Source organism: Grus americana, chromosome 9, assembly GCF_028858705.1.
Source record: "Grus americana isolate bGruAme1 chromosome 9, bGruAme1.mat, whole genome shotgun sequence".
NCBI lineage: Eukaryota > Metazoa > Chordata > Aves > Gruiformes > Gruidae > Grus > Grus americana.
Window position 1 is genome coordinate 12,084,958 of NC_072860.1, and position 23,017 is coordinate 12,107,974.

At 37.2% G+C, this 23,017-nt stretch overlaps 1 protein-coding gene across 4 annotated transcripts; it reads left to right on the forward strand.

Moving 5' to 3' along the window:
• The first annotated feature begins 353 nt into the window (after positions 1–353).
• TRPC1 (transient receptor potential cation channel subfamily C member 1) lies at positions 354–22,803 on the forward strand. 4 transcript variants are annotated; one of them, XR_008578309.1, is made up of 13 exons: positions 354–953; positions 2,667–2,821; positions 4,058–4,159; positions 5,014–5,216; positions 6,638–6,769; positions 6,885–7,080; positions 8,748–9,084; positions 12,410–12,549; positions 14,641–14,784; positions 18,755–18,930; positions 19,089–19,290; positions 19,970–20,033; positions 20,869–20,921. XR_008578309.1 is itself a non-coding variant. In XM_054835689.1 (13 exons), exons 1-13 carry the CDS (start codon positions 818–820, stop codon positions 21,094–21,096), a joined length of 2,346 nt encoding a protein of 781 aa, XP_054691664.1. In that variant the 5' UTR covers positions 357–817; the 3' UTR covers positions 21,097–22,803. The 4 variants fall into 4 exon arrangements, 3 of the variants coding, with proteins under 3 accessions (XP_054691665.1, XP_054691664.1, XP_054691666.1); XM_054835689.1 differs by having other exon boundaries at positions 357–953; positions 19,839–20,033; positions 20,869–22,803; XM_054835690.1 differs by lacking the exon at positions 14,641–14,784 and having other exon boundaries at positions 19,839–20,033; positions 20,869–22,803.
• The last annotated feature ends 214 nt before the right edge of the window (positions 22,804–23,017 follow it).

Here is a 23,017-nt window from a genome sequence, read left to right on the forward strand (position 1 = left end):
AAGGGGCGAGTTCTTGTAGATCATACTGGAGTAATGCAGAAAAAAATTAGTGTCTGGTAGGTCATATAACATAAATGTCTCTTTGAAGTTTAAGGATGAAATGGCACATAATTTTTGTATGAAAAGGGGAAAAAAAGATATGATTACTTCTAGAAGTATTCACAGAAGAGGAAAGGGAATGAAACAGTTTAACAAACATTTAACAAACATTTGGCAGCTCCCGCGGTGCTCTCATGAGGCTGTACAGCCTGATGCTGGAGTGAGCATGGCCGCAGTTACTATAGCAGCTGGGAGAAAAACATTTAAGGGACAACGCAGAAATGGGGACAGCCAATAGTTAGATACTGGTGCTGTGCTGCGGTGCGTGTTCTCGATGCCTCACCGTGCGGTGAGACAACACGCTCCCTTGAAAGGAGACCGCGAAATCTTCCTCAGCTCCTGACGGGCGCCGGCCCCATCCCCGGCCGACCCCGGCCCCTAAACGCTGTCGGGAGAGAAGGTAAACCGCGGAGCCACAGGAGGAGAGCAAGTTGGAGCGGCGGCTGGGCCAGGGGACCCTCATCGGCCGGCGGGCCGCCACAGCCCCAGGCAGCGTTCCTCCCCGCCCACCTCCCGCTGCCCCTCGCAAGGGGGACGCCGCCATCGGAGCCTGCGCAGTGCGGCGAGGAGCGTCGCTAGCTGCCCTGCCCGCCCGCGGGGCTGACAGTGTTGGGGATTGAGGCCCCGCTTCTCTCTGGGGTGGCAGCGGGTACGGGGGTCGGGTCGCGCCGCGCCACCGCCCTGCCTGCTCTCTGATGGGCCTGGCAGAGCCGGCGCCATGGCCGCCTTGTACCAGAGCGCGGACCCGTCCGCCTCGGCCTCGCCGAACAAGTTGCTGGCACTGAAGGACGTGCGGCAGGTGAAGGAGGAGACCACCCTGGACGAGAAGCTCTTCCTCCTGGCCTGCGACAAAGGTACCGGCCTCGCTGCCCGGCGCGGCTCCGCTTGCCGCGCCATCGGGGAGCAGAGGCCTTGGCCGCTCGCTCCGAGGGCCTGAGCCCGCCTCCGCCCGATGGCAGCGCCCTGGTCCCGGCGGCTTGAGGGGGGCTGGGAGTAAATCTGCGAGTGCCCGCGCCTCGCACAGCGGGGCGGTCGGTCCTCGCCGTGCCCCCCTGCGCGGCTGCTGCTGGGGAGCACCGAGGTGTCTCGCCTCGCCTCACCGCCCGGCTCAGGCGGCGCCCCGCGGCGAAGCCCCCCTGCTCCGGCCCCGCAGCCCCGCCGCCTCCCGCTATCCCTAGAACCAGCGGTCGCCGGGGGAAGGGAGGCGCTGGGCCACCTCCTGTGTTTGTGAGGGAGTTCGGTTTATGTCGGAGGAGTTTGTGAGATATTTTCTACATTCACTGTTAAAGGGTCGGTGACTATATAGTTACTGGAAAATGGGAGACTTATCTGGACATCCCCAGAATGAGTGACACTAGTTTCCTCTGATTTGCACCTGTGGTGATGGATGAGAAGAGATTTTCCTTTGTAAAATATGCTTTCTTTAAGAATATATTTAGTTACTCTTAAGTAACCTTAGTAGTAGTACCTTTAAGAGTGTTACTTAGTACCTTAGTAGTAGTAGTAGTAACCTTAAGAGAAACAGTCTTAAATCAAACTGATCTTAACATGTCCAAAATGTTGGACTCTGAGATAGGCTTTTAATCATGTGCTGAATGGCTTATGTGGACATAAGCATGGTTGTAGAAGCTGGTATGTTTATATGCAGAGCTGCCTGCTGGCTGTGTGTTTAGGTTAGCTCACAACCATAGTATATCTGCAGTGACATTAGCCAGCGGGCTTAGGAAGTTTGTTCTGGTGCTTCTCTGTGGTGGGATGTCTTGCTGTTAGACGGCTGTGCTGCTATGTAATTTATCCTGAATATCAGACCAAGCCACAGCTTTCTCTCTTTTTTCTGTCTTTGTAATGGTCTTCTACATTGCAAAATAATTTATTGTCTTAGGGACAAAAATAATTAAAAGCTTTTACCTTTGGCAAGAAGAGTCAAACAATAGTAGTAAACAGGGCAGCCTGGTTACGTCTATACTTCAGTCAGATAGGAAAGTGCAGCTTATGTACATCTTACTGTAGTAAGCTTGCTCATCAAACTTGCTAGCTTGAATTTTATAACATTGCAGCATTGTGTCACACCTGCTTTGATGATACATATGCTAAAATTTGATACAGGGAAGACTAATGTGGCTTCTGCTCCAGGAAGATGAAAACCTGTTTGTAGCATTGTAGGAGAGGGCTTCTCTGAGCCTATGGCTCTTGTCAATGGAGAAGCCTTCTCTGATGTAGTTGAACTTGTTGTTTCCTGTGTCTCACAGGTAATGTATGAGCTATTGCCCCAGTTTTGAGAAGTACCCATGCTTTTGTGTGTGTTCATTTTCCGGACTGGAACTAAAGGAGTGGGTTAAAGTACATGTCTTAGTGCTTTCCTGAAAGAGACCTCCCAAAATAATCTTTAGTTTCCTCCCTGATGAGAGAATGCTTATCTACCTTGACTTCTTAATTGTCTGACATAGTCAATGTCTGTTGTCAGCTATGGAATGTTGTCTTGTTTGATGGTAGCTGGTACTTAAAATGTTCACATGCATTTATTGCTTTATAATAAACTAAGTGACATTCATGCATTACTTGTGCAGGTGACTATTACATGGTTAAAAAACTCTTAGAGGAAAACAGCTCAGGCGAAATGAACATAAATTGTGTGGATGTGCTTGGACGAAATGCTGTTACCATAACCATTGAAAATGAAAACTTGGACATACTGCAGCTTCTTTTGGATTACGGCTGCCAGGTACACAACACATTGAAAAGTTTCAGGGTAGTCATTGATCTGTGTATTCTACTCTTTATATATTTCCTCTGTTAATCTGTCAGAATTTGGAAGGAAATAGACTGTGTCTTTATAAGCAGTTCAGTTCTTCTTCAATTTAGTAATTGTGGAAGTGTTTTCTTCTCACTAATTTACTTTTCTAGTGTGATTTTATTGGCACGGCAAATGTATAGTAACATTTTCAATGATATTAACAAATCTGAATTTTATTTTAAACATTATTCCTGTTACAGCGAGAAAGTATACATTATCTTCAAGCAGAATAAACACTATATCGCCAGACTGCATCCTAATAAAAAGTATAGAATGCAGAGATCTCTCTGTATTGTAACTTCTGAAAAGGTAGTGCAGTTAGAAAAATGCACCTTATATTAGGTGATTAAGTTAAGGCAAGCATGTGTTTCTGCAGTTCTTTCTTGTTAAACTTGATCTATACTTGATGGCAGAGGCAGTTTCATACCAACAGTACTTCCTCATGCGACATCTCTGCTACTGGGAGAGTTGTAGCTATGATGGCTTAAGTATCTAAGACAGGGAAAAGTAGTATCTTATGTTAGCTTGTTTGATACTGGACCGGGAAAAAAACAACAAGCTTTCCCCTCCATGGATCTCCTTTTTAGTGGCAACAATAAAAGCTATGTCTTTTCCTTTTATTTTTAAAGTAAAAATTTGAATTTTCTAATGTGAGTTAAAAGGAATAATATCAACTGTAAGGAAAATGAAAAGCTGCTTAATTCAACTTAAGTTTCAGAAGTAGTTACCAGCCCAGGAAAAAAAACCCACCTTGTTCTCCTAGCTTTACCACAGAACTACAAATGTGGGGCTCAAGTTTCCCATATGCCTGAGTTATGTTACACAGATGCTTGTTCTTAACATTTTTAGTAACCTGATAAACTGCGCTTAGAATTTGATTTTTGCAAGTATCCTGCATCATCTTTGTTGGAAAGTAATGTCTGCAATTGGTTCTTCTGCTGTTCGTGCAATGAAACAAATTGTCAGTAATGCTGTGCTAACTCCTGGAATGTCAGCCTGAATTTGTATCCTGATCATATGCATGGTGATAGTACAGAACGTTGGTTTAGTACTTTAAAAATAAATTTATTAAAAAAAACCAAAAATGCAGTTTGGCTTCAGATTGAGTCTTTATGCTGTTTAAGTCGCTGCTGTTTTCACATACAACTTGTTTTCTTTCCTTAGTCATCAGATGCACTTTTGGTGGCTATTGACTCAGAAGTGGTTGGAGCTGTTGACATTCTACTCAATCACCGACCAAAAAGATCCTCCCGACCAACCATTGTAGTTGAGTGTTGTTATTCCTTGATTTTTGGTGGGGGAATGGGGGCCCGTGCTATTGTGTTCTGGGTAACTGTAGTATTTAAAACAGTGTTCTTAAAAGAAATTCTGCACCTCTAAGGTGATAGAGTCTGGACATTAGAGATTATTTTTATAGCCTCCTTTGTCCTAAAGCATAGAATACATTGTTTTGCTTTACCACCTAAGAAATCCTGTGGCTTTATACGTGCCAGATGCTAACAGATGCCTAGTTAGTCCAGAAGAGAAAAAAACAGTAGAGTTGCTATGAATCTTTTCTTGTAGACTGTTTGCAAGGTAATTGGCAGCCTTCACCTATAATGGGTATATTTGTGTATTGAAGCTTCATAGATTTTTCTGAGGAAATCTGTAAACATCAAATCTTCACTTTGAAATTAATCAGTTGAAACTTATCTTGGCAATGCTCAAGTATCAAAGAACTTTTAAAAGCTCACAGGTAGAGGTGGAGGGAGGGTAACAAGAGTATGATACAGTCAGGATATGTTTTCTGTGCTTAGATAGTAAATATACTCAACTTTTTCTCAAACTAGAGCAAAATACACTTTTTAATATCGTGTGTGTATATTAGAGAAGGTGGGCACTGAATGTTAGATTTTCTGTGTAAATAAACCAGAAATATTTCTGTGTCCATTTTTGTTTTTCCAGTATTTACCTGAGAGGTGTTTTAATGTTGTTACAAATCCTTCCTTATTTTCATGTTATGAAACACAGGAAAATATTTTGAAGGAATATTGTTGAACAGCCAAAAAAACCCCTTATATATAAACACTGTAGTAGAACTGTATGCAATAAATTTAGATATTTCCTACATTTTATTGCAGAAACTAATGGAACGCATTCAAAATCCAGAGTATTCAACGACCATGGATGTGGCACCTGTCATTTTAGCTGCTCATCGTAATAACTATGAAATTCTCACCATGCTGTTAAAACAAGACATATCTTTACCCAAACCTCATGCTGTAGGCTGTGAGTGCACACTGTGTACTGCAAAGAACAAAAAAGATAGTCTACGACATTCCCGGTAAGACTTACCAGTCATAGATGATAATAGAAAAATTCTTGTCTTAATTCTCTGGTATTGTTTGGGTCAGATTCAGTATATTTCCTTTTTCTCTTTAAGATGAGGCTTATGAGTAGATTCCTTTGATATATTGTAGCCTTTATTGTGAGAGATGGTAGTTCTCGGGGATGGGTTGTGCTTGAAAAGGCTGGTGGGAGGTAGTAGCTTTTTTTCATTTTGGTTTTATGCTCTCAGTCACTGTGCATATTAAGCTAAGTGCCCTTCCTTTCTACCAGTTGTGTCACAAACATTCTAGCTATCTTTGTCTTGGGAGCATAGGAACTATGCAAATAATTTTTTTCTTAGGTTAGTTAATACTTGAGGGTTTTTGAGCCAGAATGAGGAGGTGGGTAATTCTGTATCCTATTTCTAAAAGTGTTTATGTAGCATGGATTGATGAATGCAAACTACAGACTTTTTTTCTGTTTTTTTCTTCAATGTTTTTGAAAGTGGAAAGCTTTTTAATAAAGGTCCAAATGAGGGATTTACCAATCTTAACAGTATTTTGTCTGTTGAACTTGACCACGTATTTGAGGGTTGAATACAATTTAATATGTGAGAGTTGGGGTCAAAAATCACAGAGCTCAAAGATCATAAGTGGACTGCAACTACAATATACAATTAATTATTACATAATTACTCCAGTATGTATCCAAATTACTAAAAAATAAAGGAAGTGAAAGGATAATGTTACTGGTATTCAGCTACTACAGGCCACATTCTGATATCCATCTGATACCCAGTGTCAGTAACTTCAGTATGCAAAAAGGTGTCAGGGTATCCCAAGCAAACAAACAATAGAAACATTTGAGATGCCAGCTCTTAGTTTAAACTAGAATGGATAATAGATTTTGGTTTACTGTTAATGAGTTGCTGATTTTGCAAGAGGAAAACTTCCCTTCAGATGATGCTTTCCCTGAGTTTTTTTTGTGTATATTGCACATTAAAGCTCCTCACTGTTTTTAATTTAGTTTGTTAAAATAGAAGATTGTCTTAAATGCTTTACTTCTCTCTCTTATTTCCACTTGAAGAGCCATAACAGCTACTGTATAACACTTAAAATGTCAAAAATTTTCCAATACTGTTACCTTAACTGTTGGCCTTCTGTTGATGTACTGATAACAGTTGAAGTAGTGAGGAAAAGAGGAGAGAACCAGTTTGGCCAATTTTTGATACTTAGAATAACAAGGATTGTAAGTATGTGAAGGACAATATCTTCCATGGCATGTCACATTTAATGCTTGTAGTGTCTGATTTTAAGAAACCCAATTGTTTTGTCTTTCAGCTGACTGTTTTATGCAAACTTTTGGAATAGGGTCTGATTTGAAACTGCTTATCAAAAATGAAACATCTTCATTTTGCTTGCTATCCTTTTGTCGCAGGTTTCGTCTTGACATTTATCGGTGTTTGGCCAGTCCTGCTTTAATAATGTTGACAGAAGAGGATCCGATCCTGCGAGCTTTTGAACTTAGTGCAGACTTAAAAGAATTAAGTCTTGTTGAGGTTGAATTCAGGTAGGAATTCAAAACACAACCCAAATTTAATACTTTCATGAAATTACATGTATAGTATTTTCTTTGGAAAATATGTGAGCAGTGTAGTAACATGTACTGTTTCTGTGTCTTTCAGAAATGATTATGAGGAGCTAGCTCAACAGTGCAAAACCTTTGCTAAAGATTTGCTTGCACAAGCACGGAATTCACGAGAGCTGGAAGTTATTCTGAATCACACATCTAGCGATGAACATGTAGACAAGCGAGGATTGTTGGAAGAGAGGATGAACTTAAGCCGCTTAAAACTTGCAATCAAGTATAATCAAAAAGAGGTTTGTCTTTGCAGTAATTCGATAGGCTTTCTGTATCGTATTCTGCTAGTAATTCATTTAATTTGTTGTTCTGCATCTAGACATAGAAGGGGAAATAAATTTGCAAGAGTATAGAAGAGGTGGTAATACACAGAATATCTGCATGTGAAACAGGGAGATGACATTGCAAGATACTGAGTGTTTCTTCAGTATTTACTGTGGAGAAGAATGTAGCATTTTCTGTATTGGAGTATAGATGACTGCTCTTTTATGAACAGCTCTGATAGTGGTAATAATTTATTCAGATCCTCATTAAATCCTTGCCTAGGGAAGCATGTATCCATAGGTGCCATACATGATTTATTATCTACTCATTTGTCATTAGCTGTTCAGCTTTGGCTCAGGCCTTGTCTGTGCTGCTCAGTAATTATGTTAGACCTATGCTGGTATAACTGAATAGCATCTCTGTCCAGAATAGTAGCACCTTTTTTATGCCATTGGTATGGAATTTATTTCATGTAGTAGGTCAGTGTTGTCTTTATCCATTGACAAACTGTAACTGGTTTTGCTGTGCTAGAAGGTAAATGGGCATTTGTGGGATTCTGGTACAAGAACTGGGGACAGAAAGAAAGTTTCATTTCCATGCAAAATCCATTTTCAGTTATCATTTGCAGAAGGCATTATAATTCTGTCTGTTCTATGTATCCAGGCTTAAACTGTTTGTGAAACTGTTAAAACATGTAGTTTTTAAAAGTCGTAAGCCGTAGTTATGGAATGTCTTAGACCCAGCATTACATGTTTCTGGTATGCACTAAATAAGCATGCTGAAGTATTTCAGATGTTCTTCTGGTTTTGAGTATAGCTTGTTTTTACCGCAGTGGTTGGAGAATAACAACATTTTTTGTGTGGTATGAGGAAAGTATCTTTGCAGAATATGTTTTATTCCTGGCAGTTAGAGACAAGTTTTTTTGTGATGCTTTCTCAAATGTGATGATAACATCAAGGTTCTTCTTGTTGATATTTTTTTAATTAAATGACAAACCATCCTCTAGGGAAATATATTCTTTTGTAACTCCATACAAATACACACCTGAAGTTTGAAACTACCTTTGCATAATCTACATAACCTTCAGAACAAATTGTCTTCTTTTGAGCGATTGATACAACATAGCTTACTCTGACTTAAAATTGTCTGCTGAATAGAGCCATAATGATTTTAAGAACTGATACGTATAAAACTGGCTGCTTTAGTCCTTATCTTACAAGGTATTGTGTTTTACAGTGTGGATAGTATTTTACAGTAACAGTATCCTTCAGATAAGATCACTGTATTTCGTAATAACATACAATGAAGCTGTCTGAGGTGATGTTAGATTTCTAAATAAATAGAAATCAAAACTCTTAACCTGAAAACCATTAGAAGTCTAGTATGTATAATTCATGTTTAGTTGCTGGCTTTAGGAGGGAATTAAAATAATGGATGTTTGTAATCATAATGGGTCCATAGCACTTTTATTCTCTTACGAGATAATTATTTTAGCTTAATATTCTTGCCTTTTCCTGTTCATTGATGACTACACACAGTTTGAAAATGAATTTTAATAATGTAAATTAGTAATCTGTATTAAGAAACCTGAGACTGATTTCTTGTTTGTTTCTTTTCTTTTTTTTTTTATTTTTCCCCCCAGTTTGTTGCTCAGTCTAACTGCCAGCAGTTTCTAAACACTGTATGGTTTGGACAGATGGCAGGCTATCGACGCAAGCACACATGCAAGAAAATTTTGACTGTTTTGACGGTTGGCATTTTCTGGCCAGTTCTGTCCCTTTGTTACTTGTTAGCCCCTAAATCTCGAGTAGGTCGAATAATTCACACTCCTTTTATGAAGTTTATTATTCATGGAGCTTCATATTTCACGTTTCTGTTATTACTTAATTTGTACTCCCTTGTCTACAATGAGAATAAGAAGAATACAATGGGACCAGCCCTTGAGAGAATAGACTATCTTCTGATAATATGGCTAATTGGTAGGTATGATTTGAGTAGATTGGATGACAATTGCTGATCAAACAATAATAATTTGTACTATCTTCTTATGAAATTAGCGTGTTACTTATTGCTTGACTGAAGTTTACTCTTTGGAGGCTAGTGTTACAGGAAAAAAAAACACAAACACGTTTTGATGAAGGGATGTGGAGTGTTAGAACAATCTCTAGTTATCACAGAAAGTGCAGTATCAGAAACGGAATATTGTAGGATAAAACGGAAGAGGAATGTGAATTTTTCTTCAGAAGGACTGGTAGCATTCAGAGTGATGCAAGTGAGATTCCATTGTGCAATAACAAAAATGTAAAAGCTGTGTGTCTTCCTAGACATTTTAAAATTGTGATCTTAATAAAAATCATCAAAAAAAGAGAAAGGAAGAAAAATAACGTGAAGGCAAAGCAAGTGTGTGTTCCTTTTCCTTGGTGCTAAGTTGAGGAATAAAATTTAGACATCACTTTAGACTTTTTCCAATAATTTTTCATGAATAGGTAGTATTATTTAGTATGTAGATGGTTTAATCATTGTGAGTCAAACTTGTTTTGTTTCTTCATCAGCCAACAATCCACGAAACTTTTCATTTCTTACAGCTTCCTTTTACAAGAAGTGTTTGGCCAACGCTCGTAGATATATGGTTTAACTTTTAGGTTGCCCCGTGTGGAGTCAGTAGTTGAACTTGATGATCCATGTGGGTCCCTTCCAACTCTGGATATTCCATGATTCTATGAATTCTATAAAAAAGTAGTAGGAATGATTTGAGCTTCTTAATTATGTGTCTGTGTATGTGTCCTGCTCTTGGCTGAGATGGAGGTAATTTTCTTTCTAGTAGCTGGTATAATGCTGTGTTTTGGATTTACTATGAGAATTATGCTGGAATCTGAATATTACTAGTAAAGTTATTGTTTCTTTGAAAAACTAGGTAATATCTTTATGTAATAATAAAGTAGATTAAAAGTATTTGTGCATTCTATGCAAGTTAACTTAATTTTTCTGGATTGTTAATAGTTGGAGTAAGCATGCAGTTACAGTCATAAAATTATTTCCTGTACTGATTTAATTTCTATTTTAATATGCTCTAACTAGATAGAACTGGAGGATTCTGTACCTTTTTGTTGGACTAATCCAACTTTAAACAATTGCCAAAATCTAGGATTCTGGAAAATCTCTTTCATAGTTGTAAATGTGAAATTTTTACAGCATTCTACTTAGCTCAGAGAGAGGACTTTGAATATATATACACATACACAAAATTCCTAGTTTAGCGGTACATCAGCAATAAGTAACAACTCAGTCTTTCATGACCAATTTTGTAATGCTTGATTTGAAAAGTAAATAGTAATACAATTTGGACTTGTTGCAGAGTTAGCATATTGTTTAAAGAAAAAAGTATATGTTGTGTATGTTTATGTATGCATAGGTATATGCATGCATACTCCATCTTAGCCTAATAAATTGAAGGTATGTGTTTACCTCATCCTTGTTTTAAAACACAGAAACAAGTGTTATTTTCCATTTCTTTATGTCATTGTTACTGGTTATCATAAGTGTACCTGCACAGATGCATGTTAATTCTAGTTGATGCAGTAGAGGGAGCACAGGTATAATTTTTGTTGAGTACTCATGAACTCTTGTTCTGTTTGGAAATTCATAAAACCTCTTAACATGTTTTTGGTTGGTTGGTGGGTATTTGTTTTTACATTAAAATTTGGCAGATAAATTCACGGAAACTTATACCTTAATATATGTAATTAGATATGTATAATTTGGTTGACTGAACTTTTAAAAAGTAATGATATAGTTGAAAACACTACAGTTTTTATCTAAGTAGTTGTGGGTGGTTTATTTGTTATTTTAGGGTGGGTTTTTTTGTAATGGTAATTCCTTTCATTGTTTTGTTGAGTAGTTCATGCAGATTTTGGAAATATCTGGTACCCCACACACAAAGGCATGCAGATCTTAAAAGAAACTTGAAAGCGTCAAACATAGAGTCCAAGTCAGCATTACAGACTCCTTTGTTTTGAGATTCAATATCTGATTTTAGAAATTCTTTTGTTCTGTCAAATCTACTCTAATCTTGTGTGCGTTAGTAACATCAATTATAGCATGCTCTACTTCTCCAACTCTTTTTACTAATTCTGTAACAAATATAGTGTAAAATACATGGTGATCATATGGAGGCAAACAGAGATAGTGGTTTAGAAATATTTTCTTTATAACCAGGAAGAAGAGAGATTTATGTAAGTCTTTTAACAATCTGTGCACAACACACTTTTTTTTTTAATTATGCATTCCAACATTGCTGTAAAGCTGACTGAACAAATAAAGCCATACATAAATATCTGATTATTTTTTTCCATTCACTGGATCTTTCTCTTACTGAGCCAAAGTTTTAGAGAAGTTGCAAAGTCCTAAAAGCTGTACTACGTCTAACAGTTTTCAAATACTATTTATACACATGCTGCTTTTCTTCTTGTCCTAAATATAGTAGTGTACATCTGAAGTACTCAAAAAAACATTAAATAACTGATTATTCATAGCAATCAAAGGTGCCATTATATTTCATCTAACAGTCCTTTCAAGTTTTATAAAAATGTCAAGTCTGCAAGAGAGATTCAGTTAGCAAAATTCTTAGCAACTATATTTTTCCATACAGCCAGGCATGGCTAATAATGGTAAAATTCAGTTTGCTATAAAGATCCTGAGTATTTATATGTATGTTACTCTGAGTTAAACTTCTGATTTTTGTAATGTTAAGTCATTATCTCTTTTCTCTGTTAATGCTATTTAATATCAGTTAGGATAGGAAAAGTTGGATTTTTTTGGATATTTTCAGTAACAGTTACTGAGCTGATTATTCTTAAAAAAACACTTTTATGATACCTACACACTTCCAAAAAATTCTTGATGCTTTATATAGCATTGTAATGCGTTCTGTAGTGCTTTTGGAAAAGGTGAATACTTTTCATTCAGAAAAAGCATTTGTATTCTAGCCCTCTACCTTTATTTAAATTTGACTGTTTCCTGTCCAGTTTTTCTCCTATTCATTTCTTCTCATGCCCTTTTTTATTGCAGAATGTGTTTCTTAGTTGGAAAGTAGGCTTGAAAAGGTTAAACATCTTGTTGCCTTATGATTAATGCTTGTAATCCAATGCAAAGCTTTTAGTAAACTTACTTGATTACTTCTTTCTCTTTGCTAAAGTATCATTTACAAAAGCCAGTCAAAAGTGCTTTAGTTGTAAAAGAATATCTATTCGGTGCAATGACTTGACTTCCCTGGCTTTTTTTTTTTTTTTTTTTTTTCCCCTGCAGGAATGGTGTGGTCAGATGTTAAAAGACTCTGGTATGATGGTTTAGAAGACTTTTTAGAAGAATCCCGTAATCAGCTTAGTTTTGTCATGAATTCCCTGTATTTGGCAACTTTTGCTCTCAAAGTAGTTGCCCATAACAAGGTGAGCATGCATCTTCAGGGATCTAAAGCTCCTCTGGGACTGACTAGGCAAATATAATTTTAGCACATTGCTACAAAATATGTGAAGAGATGTTACATGTAGTGTTAGTAGTAGTATGTTGCAGTTAAGTGTATTCCATTAGTAATAGCCTACTATGTGGATACAGTTTAGGCTTCTAAGTGTTCTATGTGGTACAGGCTGTGTAGTTGTGAAGATCTCTGATCTTGTTGCATCTTGGGCTTGAAACAGAAGTTTATGAGGCAAATGGGAGTTAGAAAATGCATCAAGACATCTCCAAGTCCTCAGGGACCCCAAACAGAGCTACTGTCTTCCTTGTAACAACTGACTGGTCTTCCAAATGACTTGATTTTCATTTAGGGGAATCTCCCCATACAACTCATCTGATTTGGCATTTGAATTCACTTGATTCCATAGATCAGTACTATGCAGAAAGCTAATAGTAATCTCTGTGTTTAGATTGCCTAACGCTTTTCTGTTTCAGTAAATTTTATGTAGCTTTTGATTACATATGCTCAAATGTCATAGGTGGTTGGGGGGGGTTAATTGCTTTTGGTTTGGTGGGGGGGGGGGGGGTTGTGTTGTGGGGTGGTTGTTGTTTTTGTAGTAAGGAAAAATGCCCCAAGACCATAGAGGAGCCTTGTCTTTTCTCTGTGGAAAGCCATCTGGATTTGATTGAAGATACAAGTTTTGAAAATGATCATTCCCATTCTGTTGCATGTGTTTTTAGCTGTGCAGCATATGGCAAGCTGCTGCACCGATTGAATATGAGTATTTTACCAAAATACAAGCCAATGCAGTAGTACCATTATTTTGTATTGTAAACTGTGAGTTGACAGCTGTCTGGCAGTTGGGAGGGAAATAAACTGGTTCAGTTCTTCCCAACTTGGTGTTTGGCTCATTTCCCTATTCTTGAATTGATTCAGAGGCTCGTAATCATTTTGGAAAGGAAAGCTCTGTTTCTTGTAAAAAAAAAAAAAAAAAATAGAGAATGCCATTTTGGGCTGCATTCCCAACCATTTGCTTTGCAACCAGGACATCTGTAGTAGTAGTTCCTTTGCTGAGATAAGAGCCCTTTGCTGTAATTTAAGTTGTAACCTTTTTGAAAATGCAGGACTCCTATGTAATGGGCACATGATGGCTTTTTTGTCACGTTTATATGGCAAAAATTGTTTTTATTGTTTATAAATTATTTAGAAAACCGAATAAAAATGCTTGGTTTACATCTTAGTCTGTGTTGCAGGCACTAAAGCTGTAAGAAATAAAGGAAGAGTCTCTGTAGCAGAAGGATTTATACACATGCAATTGCAATGTATGAAAACATGTTTATTCCTATTTCTTGCCATCTTCGTGCAGCACTTTCAGGCAAGTTATTTTGAAGCAGCTTTGAGTTCCTTAGTTTTTGAATGTCCATTTTGAGACAGCAGAAGCTGGTAATATAAATGTGAATGCTTTCAGCCAAGCTGAAAGTTAGGGATCTGTGGATATTCCATGAATAGTTGAATAATACCTAGTGGACACACTTTAAGTGTGTGTTTATACCAACAGTTTACTTGTGACTTCCATTCTCTGTACTCATTCATAAAATCCATTGAAGGAACCCCAGGTCCTAAGTCTTTCTAAATCTTTCAAAAGCTGGTTGAAGCCAACTGTTACCACATTGCAATTGCATGCGTACATTAGTTTTCTTTGCAGCATTTTAATGTTGTTTTTGACTGAGGCCTATTACACTAGGCAATGCATATGTTCATAAAGTACACGAGTCCCTGTTTCAACAAACCGTGCAAAACAGAAGGTAGAACAGAGCAAGAAATGGCTTGCTGAGCAAGTGAGTGGCAGAGTTAGGTATTGAATTTAAATAATCTGATTTCTGGCTCCCTCTGGAATGGCTTTTAAAATGCCTTTGTCTTAAAAAGAGTGAGATATCTGAAAGAGGTAAGCCATCTATGAATTGTATGTATTAATCTCTTTTGTGCTATTGCCTGTTTTGGAGGCAGAAGTAGGGAGCAGCGCATGGGTGCATTTCTGTATTTATAATGTTGGTGATCTCAGTTTGTCCTTTTTATATTGCAGTTTCATGATTATGCTGAAAGGAAGGACTGGGATGCATTCCATCCTACCCTAGTGGCAGAAGGTCTTTTTGCTTTTGCTAATGTTCTTAGTTATCTGCGTCTCTTCTTCATGTACACAACCAGCTCTATTCTGGGACCACTCCAGGTGAATATCATTACTGCTTGAGAAAATATTAAACTTGATCCTAATTTGATACAAAGATTCTTATTGAAAGGAGAAAAATAAGAAATTAAAGTAAGAAAGCCAGAAAGTAAAAAGTAGAAAGAAGTGATATTGCATTGAAGTTTGCATTTTTAATCTCTCATGTAAAACATACTGATTTAGGTAGAAAAAGGTAAGAAAAAGAATGGAAGACCTAGTATAGTTCATTTTCTTATAATTTTGTTTCCATGATAATTGTACGTATACTGTCTCTTTCATCTATTGTTAGCTTAACGTACTGCGTAAGTGTCTGCAGTTTGAAAACTGTAAGGATCAGGTTCTTCCCATAAAGTTCTATGCAAATGATCATCTTAACTTCTTATCTCTAAAAGATAGATGAATGAGATGTGTAGCAAGGGAAGAGTAATCAAAAGCCTTTCTGTTTATGTCTGTGATCTCACTGAAGTTGCATGTTGAGTTGAATTGTGCAAATTGTTTCGGTTTGAAAAATGTAAATCCTTCAAGAGTATTGAAATAGTCATCTACTTATAGAATCATAGAATGGTTTGGGTTGGAAGGGACCTTAAAGACCACCTAGTTCCAACCCCCCTGCTGCGGGCAGGGACACCCTCCACTAGACCATGTTGCCCAAAGCCTCATCCAACCTGGCCTTAAACACTTCCAGGGATGGGGCCTCCACAACCTCTCCGGGCAACCTGTTCCAGTGCCTCACCACTCTCAAAGTAAAGAATTTCTTTCTGGCATCTAATCTAAATCTCCCCTCCTTCAGCTTGAACCCATTCCCCCTTGTCCTGTCACTACACTCCCTGATAAACAGTCCCTCACCAGCTTTCCTGTAGGCCCCTTCAGGTACTGGTAAGCTGCAACTAGATCTCCCCGGAGCCGCCTTTTCTCCAGGCTGAACAATCCCAACTCTCTCAGCCTGTCCTCACAGGAGAGGTGCTCCAGCCCTCTGATCAGCTTCGTGGCCTCCTCTGGACTGTCTCCAACAGCTCCATGTCTCTCCTGTACTGGGGCCCCCAGAGCTGGACACAGTACTCCAGGTGGGGTCTCACAAGAGCCGAGTAGAGGGGCAGGATCACCTCCCTCTACCCGCTGGTCACACCTCTTTTGATGCAGCCCAGGACACGGTTGGCTTTCTGGGCTGCAAGCACACACTGCCGGCTCATGTTGAGCTTCTCATCAATCAATACCCCCAAGTCCTTCTCCTCAGGCCTGCTTTCAATCCATTCCTCGCCCAGCCTATAATCGTGCTTGGGATTGCGCCGGCCCACGTGCAGGACCTTGCACTTGGCCTTGTTGAACTTCATGCGGTTCACACGGGCCCACCTCTCCAGCCTGTCAAGGTGCCTCTGGATGGTGAGATATAAGCCAAGATATAAGAAGGGAGAACAGGTTTCGTCTTTCTTGGAATTTGGTGGAGCCTTCCAGTGAGTAATAATGACAGTAAAAACCCCCCATTTTAATTATGTAATACATTTAATTCAGTCATCCGGAGATGGCAGGGGGAAGCATTAACAGTCTTGTGATGCTGGAAGAGTCCTTTAAGTCACTATTAAGCATAAAGGCAGAAGAAATATTTGGGAGCAGCATTTTTTTTTAAAAAAAACTCTTGCTCTGCAACTAGAGCTATGCCAAAGGAGGTTCTGAAGTAAATAATTGTGGCTCAGATCACTAGGTCTTGTATCAAGGCTTTAGGATCTAGCTGAAAACCTCCAGCTTGAAGGTTCAGCTCATTTTAATGAGTTAGAGTACTGAATCTTGCTGCACAAATAATTATCTTTTAGAATATATTTGTTTCATACAGAATGGTCCTTCTTTGAAAAGAAAAATAATCACTTGTTAAATTGGTCTTTTTTAAAATCATCATAAAAAAAAGTACTTTAAGAAGTTCGCGTAACCAGTTTAATATTATTGGAAGATGCCTGTTTCTCCTCTCAGGGTTTTGTTTGTTTGTTTTAGTTCTTGCCCCTTTCTACCTGTGACTATGCTGCTGTTAATTATTTTTATATTTTTTCTTTTATACATTTTTTAAATGGAAACATACTTGCATACTTTGAAAAAAATACAGAAGTCTTGATGTTGCAGTAAGCATTAGGCTTGTTATACAAATCAATTGAACACTGAAGTCTCTCCACATTTTAAAGAGATTCACTGTTTAACGTGCATATTTATTTATGTACTAGATGTTTCACAAGTTTTTTATTAGGAGGCTATGTTACGAAATTTTCCAAGTAAATAAAAACAGTCAACAGTCACCCCATTCAGTGGCACACTGAAGCTTATGTTATTACTGTTGGCCAGTACAGCTTGTGCAACAACTCTTACAGTATTTTCTGAAAGTAGGTCACAAAGTTCAAATGGTGGTAATCAAATATGGCATGGAAACCCAACAGTGTTGTGGGGGAAAGGCAGCTACTATGTTCTCTTGGCTATTAGAGTTATTTTTAAACATTCAGTTACTTATTGATTAATAAAAGTTATTTTAATACAGATTTGTAAGTTGCCTGTGTGTGGTGGTTTTTATTATTAACAGGAGATAGAATAATATTCCCCTAGATTAGGTCATTAGATTTCAAATGCATAGAAATTCCAAATACTCAGAAAGCAATAGCAGAAAGGAACTGGTCTTTGGGCTGTGTTGTTACACTGTATTCCAAACAAAATAGTTTTGGGTGGTTTGCACTTTTTGTGCATTCCTGTTTCATCTGCTGTGTCTGTCTCTTGCCTGTGACCGTGTGTGAGTTAAATGGTGAATGTTTTATTGTTGGGTGGGTTTTTTCTTTAAAAGGATAGATGTGATAAAACAGTATGATGGGGTTTACGTTCATCCTCTGACTAAACAAAATAATTACTGCGTAGCTCTGCCTAGAGTTGCGGATTCTCCATGTCCATGGCAAACTGTGCAAAGAATCAGAGAGAATCTGCTGTGCAACAGGGGTATTCAGTGAGTTTACAGCAGCATAGGAGGGAGCAGGAGCTGGCACTTCATATCACGGTGAACTTGTACTTGCAAAATATGGCCAGTGATACAATCCTGGACTATGATTTGGTACAGATTGTGATTCATATAGGATTAGACTTTCCACACACTCACTTGTATAGAGGATTAGATTTACCTGATCCCATTTTGTATATTTGCATTCTTTGTAATAGTATAATGTTCTCTGAAAAAGTTTGTAGGAAGAATAATTTAAATGCTGTAAACAGTTTATGCTGTGTCTGTAAAAAATTTGTGCTTGCAACAAAAGTCAGTCAAGGTCGTCTCTGCATTGGAAAAATGCACAAGCATAATATATTTTTTTAAGGATGCTGTATTTTGTACTGTTGCAAGCTTCTGTGTAGGATATTTTGAAATGGAAACTAATGATGTTAATTTAGTGTCATATCTTCTATAATTTACACCCTTCAATTTTTGTGTGCTTACACACCTATATATTGTGTATATTTAAAATCTTACATAAAACACAGAGTGAATTAATTCTGTGTTCTGCAGATGGGCTTTGGTATACTACTTCTTGATTAGTGATAAATTATGATTCCAGATGTTTAATCCAGTGTCCTTATTAAGCATTTTCTTAACTTTCTATGATGGTATTTATGTTCAGATGCATTTCATTTACTGCTTTTATCTATTGACTTGTGAGTTCCTTATTATCATTGGTATTACAAATAGAGAGTAAGGTGTACATACTATTGCTTGTGGTTAATTGAAAGATACAAAACTTATGAAGTGATATTAAAATTACTTAAATTTTCTTTTAATATCTAGAATTTTTCACTGAAAAATGGTACAAGGGTACATCCTGATTTCAAAGTCTGTTTAGCATCTTAAATTTTAAGTTAAACATTTAAAATATCAATAATTTTTTCTTGATTAGAGGCTGAAGGAGGGAATACAACAAAAATAACTACATGTTTTACTGAATTTGGAAATAAATCTATTTCACAGATTTCAATGGGGCAGATGCTACAAGATTTTGGAAAATTTCTGGGCATGTTTCTTCTTGTCTTATTCTCATTCACAATTGGATTGACACAACTTTATGATAAAGGATTTACTGTAAATGAAGAAAAGGACTGTGCGGGAATTTTCTGCGAACAACAGAGCAATGACACATTCCATTCGTGAGTTTGAGATCTATGAAATAACTGTGTTGTTCCAGCCCTTAATTCCTAGTAATTAAACAGAACTGGATTTTTTTCATTGAACTTAAATTTACATTAAGTAAACTCACTTTTGGTGTTTGCTTTACCTAACAAAATTTTTTTCTTTGTTTTTATAGGTTTATTGGCACATGTTTTGCTCTGTTCTGGTATATATTCTCCCTGGCACATGTAGCAATCTTTGTCACACGTTTTAGCTATGGTGAAGAATTACAGTCTTTTGTGGGTGCTGTTATTGTTGGTACCTACAATGTGGTGGTTGTGATAGTACTAACTAAACTCCTTGTGGCAATGCTTCATAAAAGTTTTCAGCTGATAGCAGTAAGTGGTTTCTGATTTAATCATCAATAATTGCTAGCTGTAACTTCAGATTTTATACAAATTTCTTCATACAATGTGTAGACTACTTTACAGATCTCCATGGATGAGCTCAGTCTCTGAGCTCCCAAGGGGCATCTTTCCTTCAAATATGAACTTTTTATTTACTTTGATCCAAATAAAATGGGTACTTTGCATGTTGAACATGTGCGAGGCGTTGGCCCTCTGGGAATTGAAAAATTTCTTGATACAGTGGCTGTTCAAGTCAGGATGCTATTCTTGATAAGATGTGGTGCTTGATAGGGGGTTTATACCTTCATAGCTGAATTTTGTATTTACACTAGAGTATATAGTGAATTGAAGATATTTGTATTTTAATTATTTAATATTAGTAACAAATTTATTAAAATACTATATAGTCTATATATTAAAATACTATATAATCAAATAACATTCCATTTTTAAGGTATGAGAAATAAAACTTACGAAATAGCCTGATAATATTTTTGCTTCTGATCTCTGTTAATGTTTCTGATACTCTGATACTTTAGAATCATGAAGATAAGGAATGGAAATTTGCTCGTGCCAAGCTTTGGCTTAGCTACTTTGATGACAAATGCACGCTACCTCCACCTTTCAATGTTATTCCCTCTCCCAAGACTATCTGCTATCTTTTCAACAGTCTCAGTAAATGGATCTGCTCTCATACATCAAGTGGCAAAGTGAAACGTCAGAACAGCCTGAAGGTAAGAAATGATTGGGAAAGCTGTAGGCTCTGCAGCTGGAAAGGTGCTGCTTGCTAAAGTGAATCAGCAAATTGCTGTATGAAGCTGCCTGTCACATGGTGAGTGCCACTAAGATAAATAGGAACTAAAGAACAATGTGTGTTGCATCTAAAATATAAATAAGTATTACCTATTTCTACTTCAGTAAGATTCTGTTAACTTTCAGTTTGGGGAATTTCAAACCCCTTCCCTCCAACCCCTGATTCCCCCAGAAATAGTCTGGAAAAAATGCTTTGATTGATAACTCATAGAAACCTCAGGGAAGTATGTGCTAATCTCAAAAATGGTGAGGTTAGATTATTCTTTGGGGAAGGTAATTGGTTTTAAACATATTACAGGAGTGTCAAAATAAATAACCAAAAAGCATCACTGAAGTCTGTCATTGTTGGGGGAAGGGATATTTTTTTTTTGTTAAATAAACATTTTTATTGTACCCTGTAATTTTGCATACTAATTTTGCATCTTCTTGCTGACAAAAATAGCATTAAATAAAGTAAAATCAAAGACTTTATGGAACGTGCAAAACATTCAGGATTGTGGAACTCTTAATTGCTCATAGGATGATTACCAAGCCAGGTAGATTAAAAAGTTTTAGTTTTGCCATACAGATGCAGCAGATCAAAATTTAATTTAAATTTTGCTGGAAATTTCCACACATTGTACATTTGTGTGCGTCAGGATGTAGCTATAAAATAGCTTCGTTACTTTGTTCATATTTATTCTCTGTGTAATTGTACACAGGCTTTAGGGCTCAAAAATCACTTTTCCGTAGTAAATGTGTAATGTTTGTTTAAAGGAATGGAGAAATCTGAAGCAAAAGAGAGATGAAAATTATCAAAAGGTGATGTGTTGCTTAGTCCACCGTTACTTGACTTCCATGAGACAGAAGATGCAAAGCACGGATCAGGCAACTGTGGAAAACCTAAATGAACTGCGGCAAGACTTGTCAAAATTCCGAAATGAAATGAGAGACCTGCTTGGTTTTCGAACTTCAAAATATGCTATGTTTTATCCAAGAAACTAAGGCCTAACTTGTAAACAAAAAGTGTGTACTTTTAGGTACCAATAGGTGAAAGTGTTGACCTAATTCTGTTGCCAGACCAAATAGAAGATTATGGCACAATAATACATTTTAAAATGCGTTTGCATGAGTTGCAGCTAGATGTGGAAGTGGTGGAAATAAATGCAAAAACAGATACAGTAATTTTCTTAAGCTCTTAATCTTAGTGTGTATATAAAACTTGTATATGGGAATTTTTTTAATGTTCCTCAGACTGTGGCTGTCAGGTGTCAGAGCTAGCATGATGTGTTTGTTTATTCTATTTTTGCTGTTTGTTCCTTTTTGATACTTGCTTTTTCAAGTTGTGGGAGAAGATAGGCTTTTTAAAACAAAAATCCAGCCTATGTTTATTTTTAATAGAAGAGTCAGATATAGAATAATAGAAAATTTCCAGCACAGTTGGAAATTATGTTTGACTGTAGGTTACAGTGCATGCAAAGACTGTATGACTCTGAAAGAGGCAGTTCTAGTGCCAAGTTTTGTATGTTACCATTGCCTGTATACTAACATGGAAATATGGAAAATCAAATCATGAAGACTCTTCCCATTTGTGGGAACATTGAAATTTTGAACTCAAAATAGACCAACCATTTCTTGAGTGTTTATGGTTATATGTAAGACAATCAATTCCTGCTTGAATTTTTCAGCGGTGCCTCAAAAGTATGTTTTACTATACATGTTAAGACCAGAACAGAATTTTAAAACTAACCTGTGAACTTTTAATGTTTACTATCTTGGGTTTTTAAAATCTGGATGATAAATTATTTGACTTATTAAAACCTAACAACGAGGTGGAGCACGTGAGTGCTATTGTTTGCAATGCTGAACAATTCCTGTGGAACACTGTATACTTTCTGTGAGAACATACATTGTATCTGGTCATTGGACAGATGTAGTTCAGAAGGGCCTGCTTCAGACAGGTTTTGCATATCCTACTTTTAAACTTGTCTTTTTTCCTTTTTTTTTTTTTTGTAAACCACAATTGTTGCCAAGCTAAACATTTTTTTGTGTGTGCATCAGGAATACTATGTTTTGTGAAAACATGTGATTTGACTTTGCTTACAATGGATAGTAAGGGCTTTGTGGATTTTCTGTGCTAGAGGGTCCTATATGGCTTTATATGCGTATATATAATTAGAGTTGACAAACTGTAATTGAGAAATGTGAGATTCCTGTATTTTTAATTATGAAATAAGTATATTTATGACAGCTAAAGGATTGATTGACAACTTTACCATTATGATGGTGCTCTTCTAAAATGGTCTTATGTCCAGAAGGCGCAGGTAGCCATAGTGGTCTTTGACTACAGTTGATTTTGGGAGATTGACAGTGGAGGCTTACATGAATGTTTACTTTTTTGAAGGAATTCTTATAAAACTCTTTCTTGTAAAGGTAATATATTTTCTGTACTATGAAATTATGTATATCTGAACTAGGGTTTAATACTCTGCTTCCAGAAGTCTTATAGTATAGAGGTATTCTGATAAAAGCCTGTTGGCTTTTCATGTCAATAAGAAGCTAACTTCTTGTGTTCAAAGCAAAGAGGATCACTGAATTTTGTATTTGGATTCAGATCTCACATTTGAATAATACACCAATATAAAACCGATGTGCTGTGTATGTTATGTATATCCAAGAAAGGCAGCAGACAAATAAAAGCTCTTTGAAAAATACGGTTGTATTAATATTAGTCATATTTGAAACACATTATATCAGGTACCATACTGAAAGTAATTTCTTTGTTGTGCTTAGATAATAAGTTTAGGAAGGTAGCTGGTGTTAATGTGGTATTACCTTTTTTTCCTTGTGGAACCATCCTCTTAACTTTAGGTTCATTTAAATGACTTCATGCAGTGCCATGGAGTGATACCTGAGCTAGTTCCAA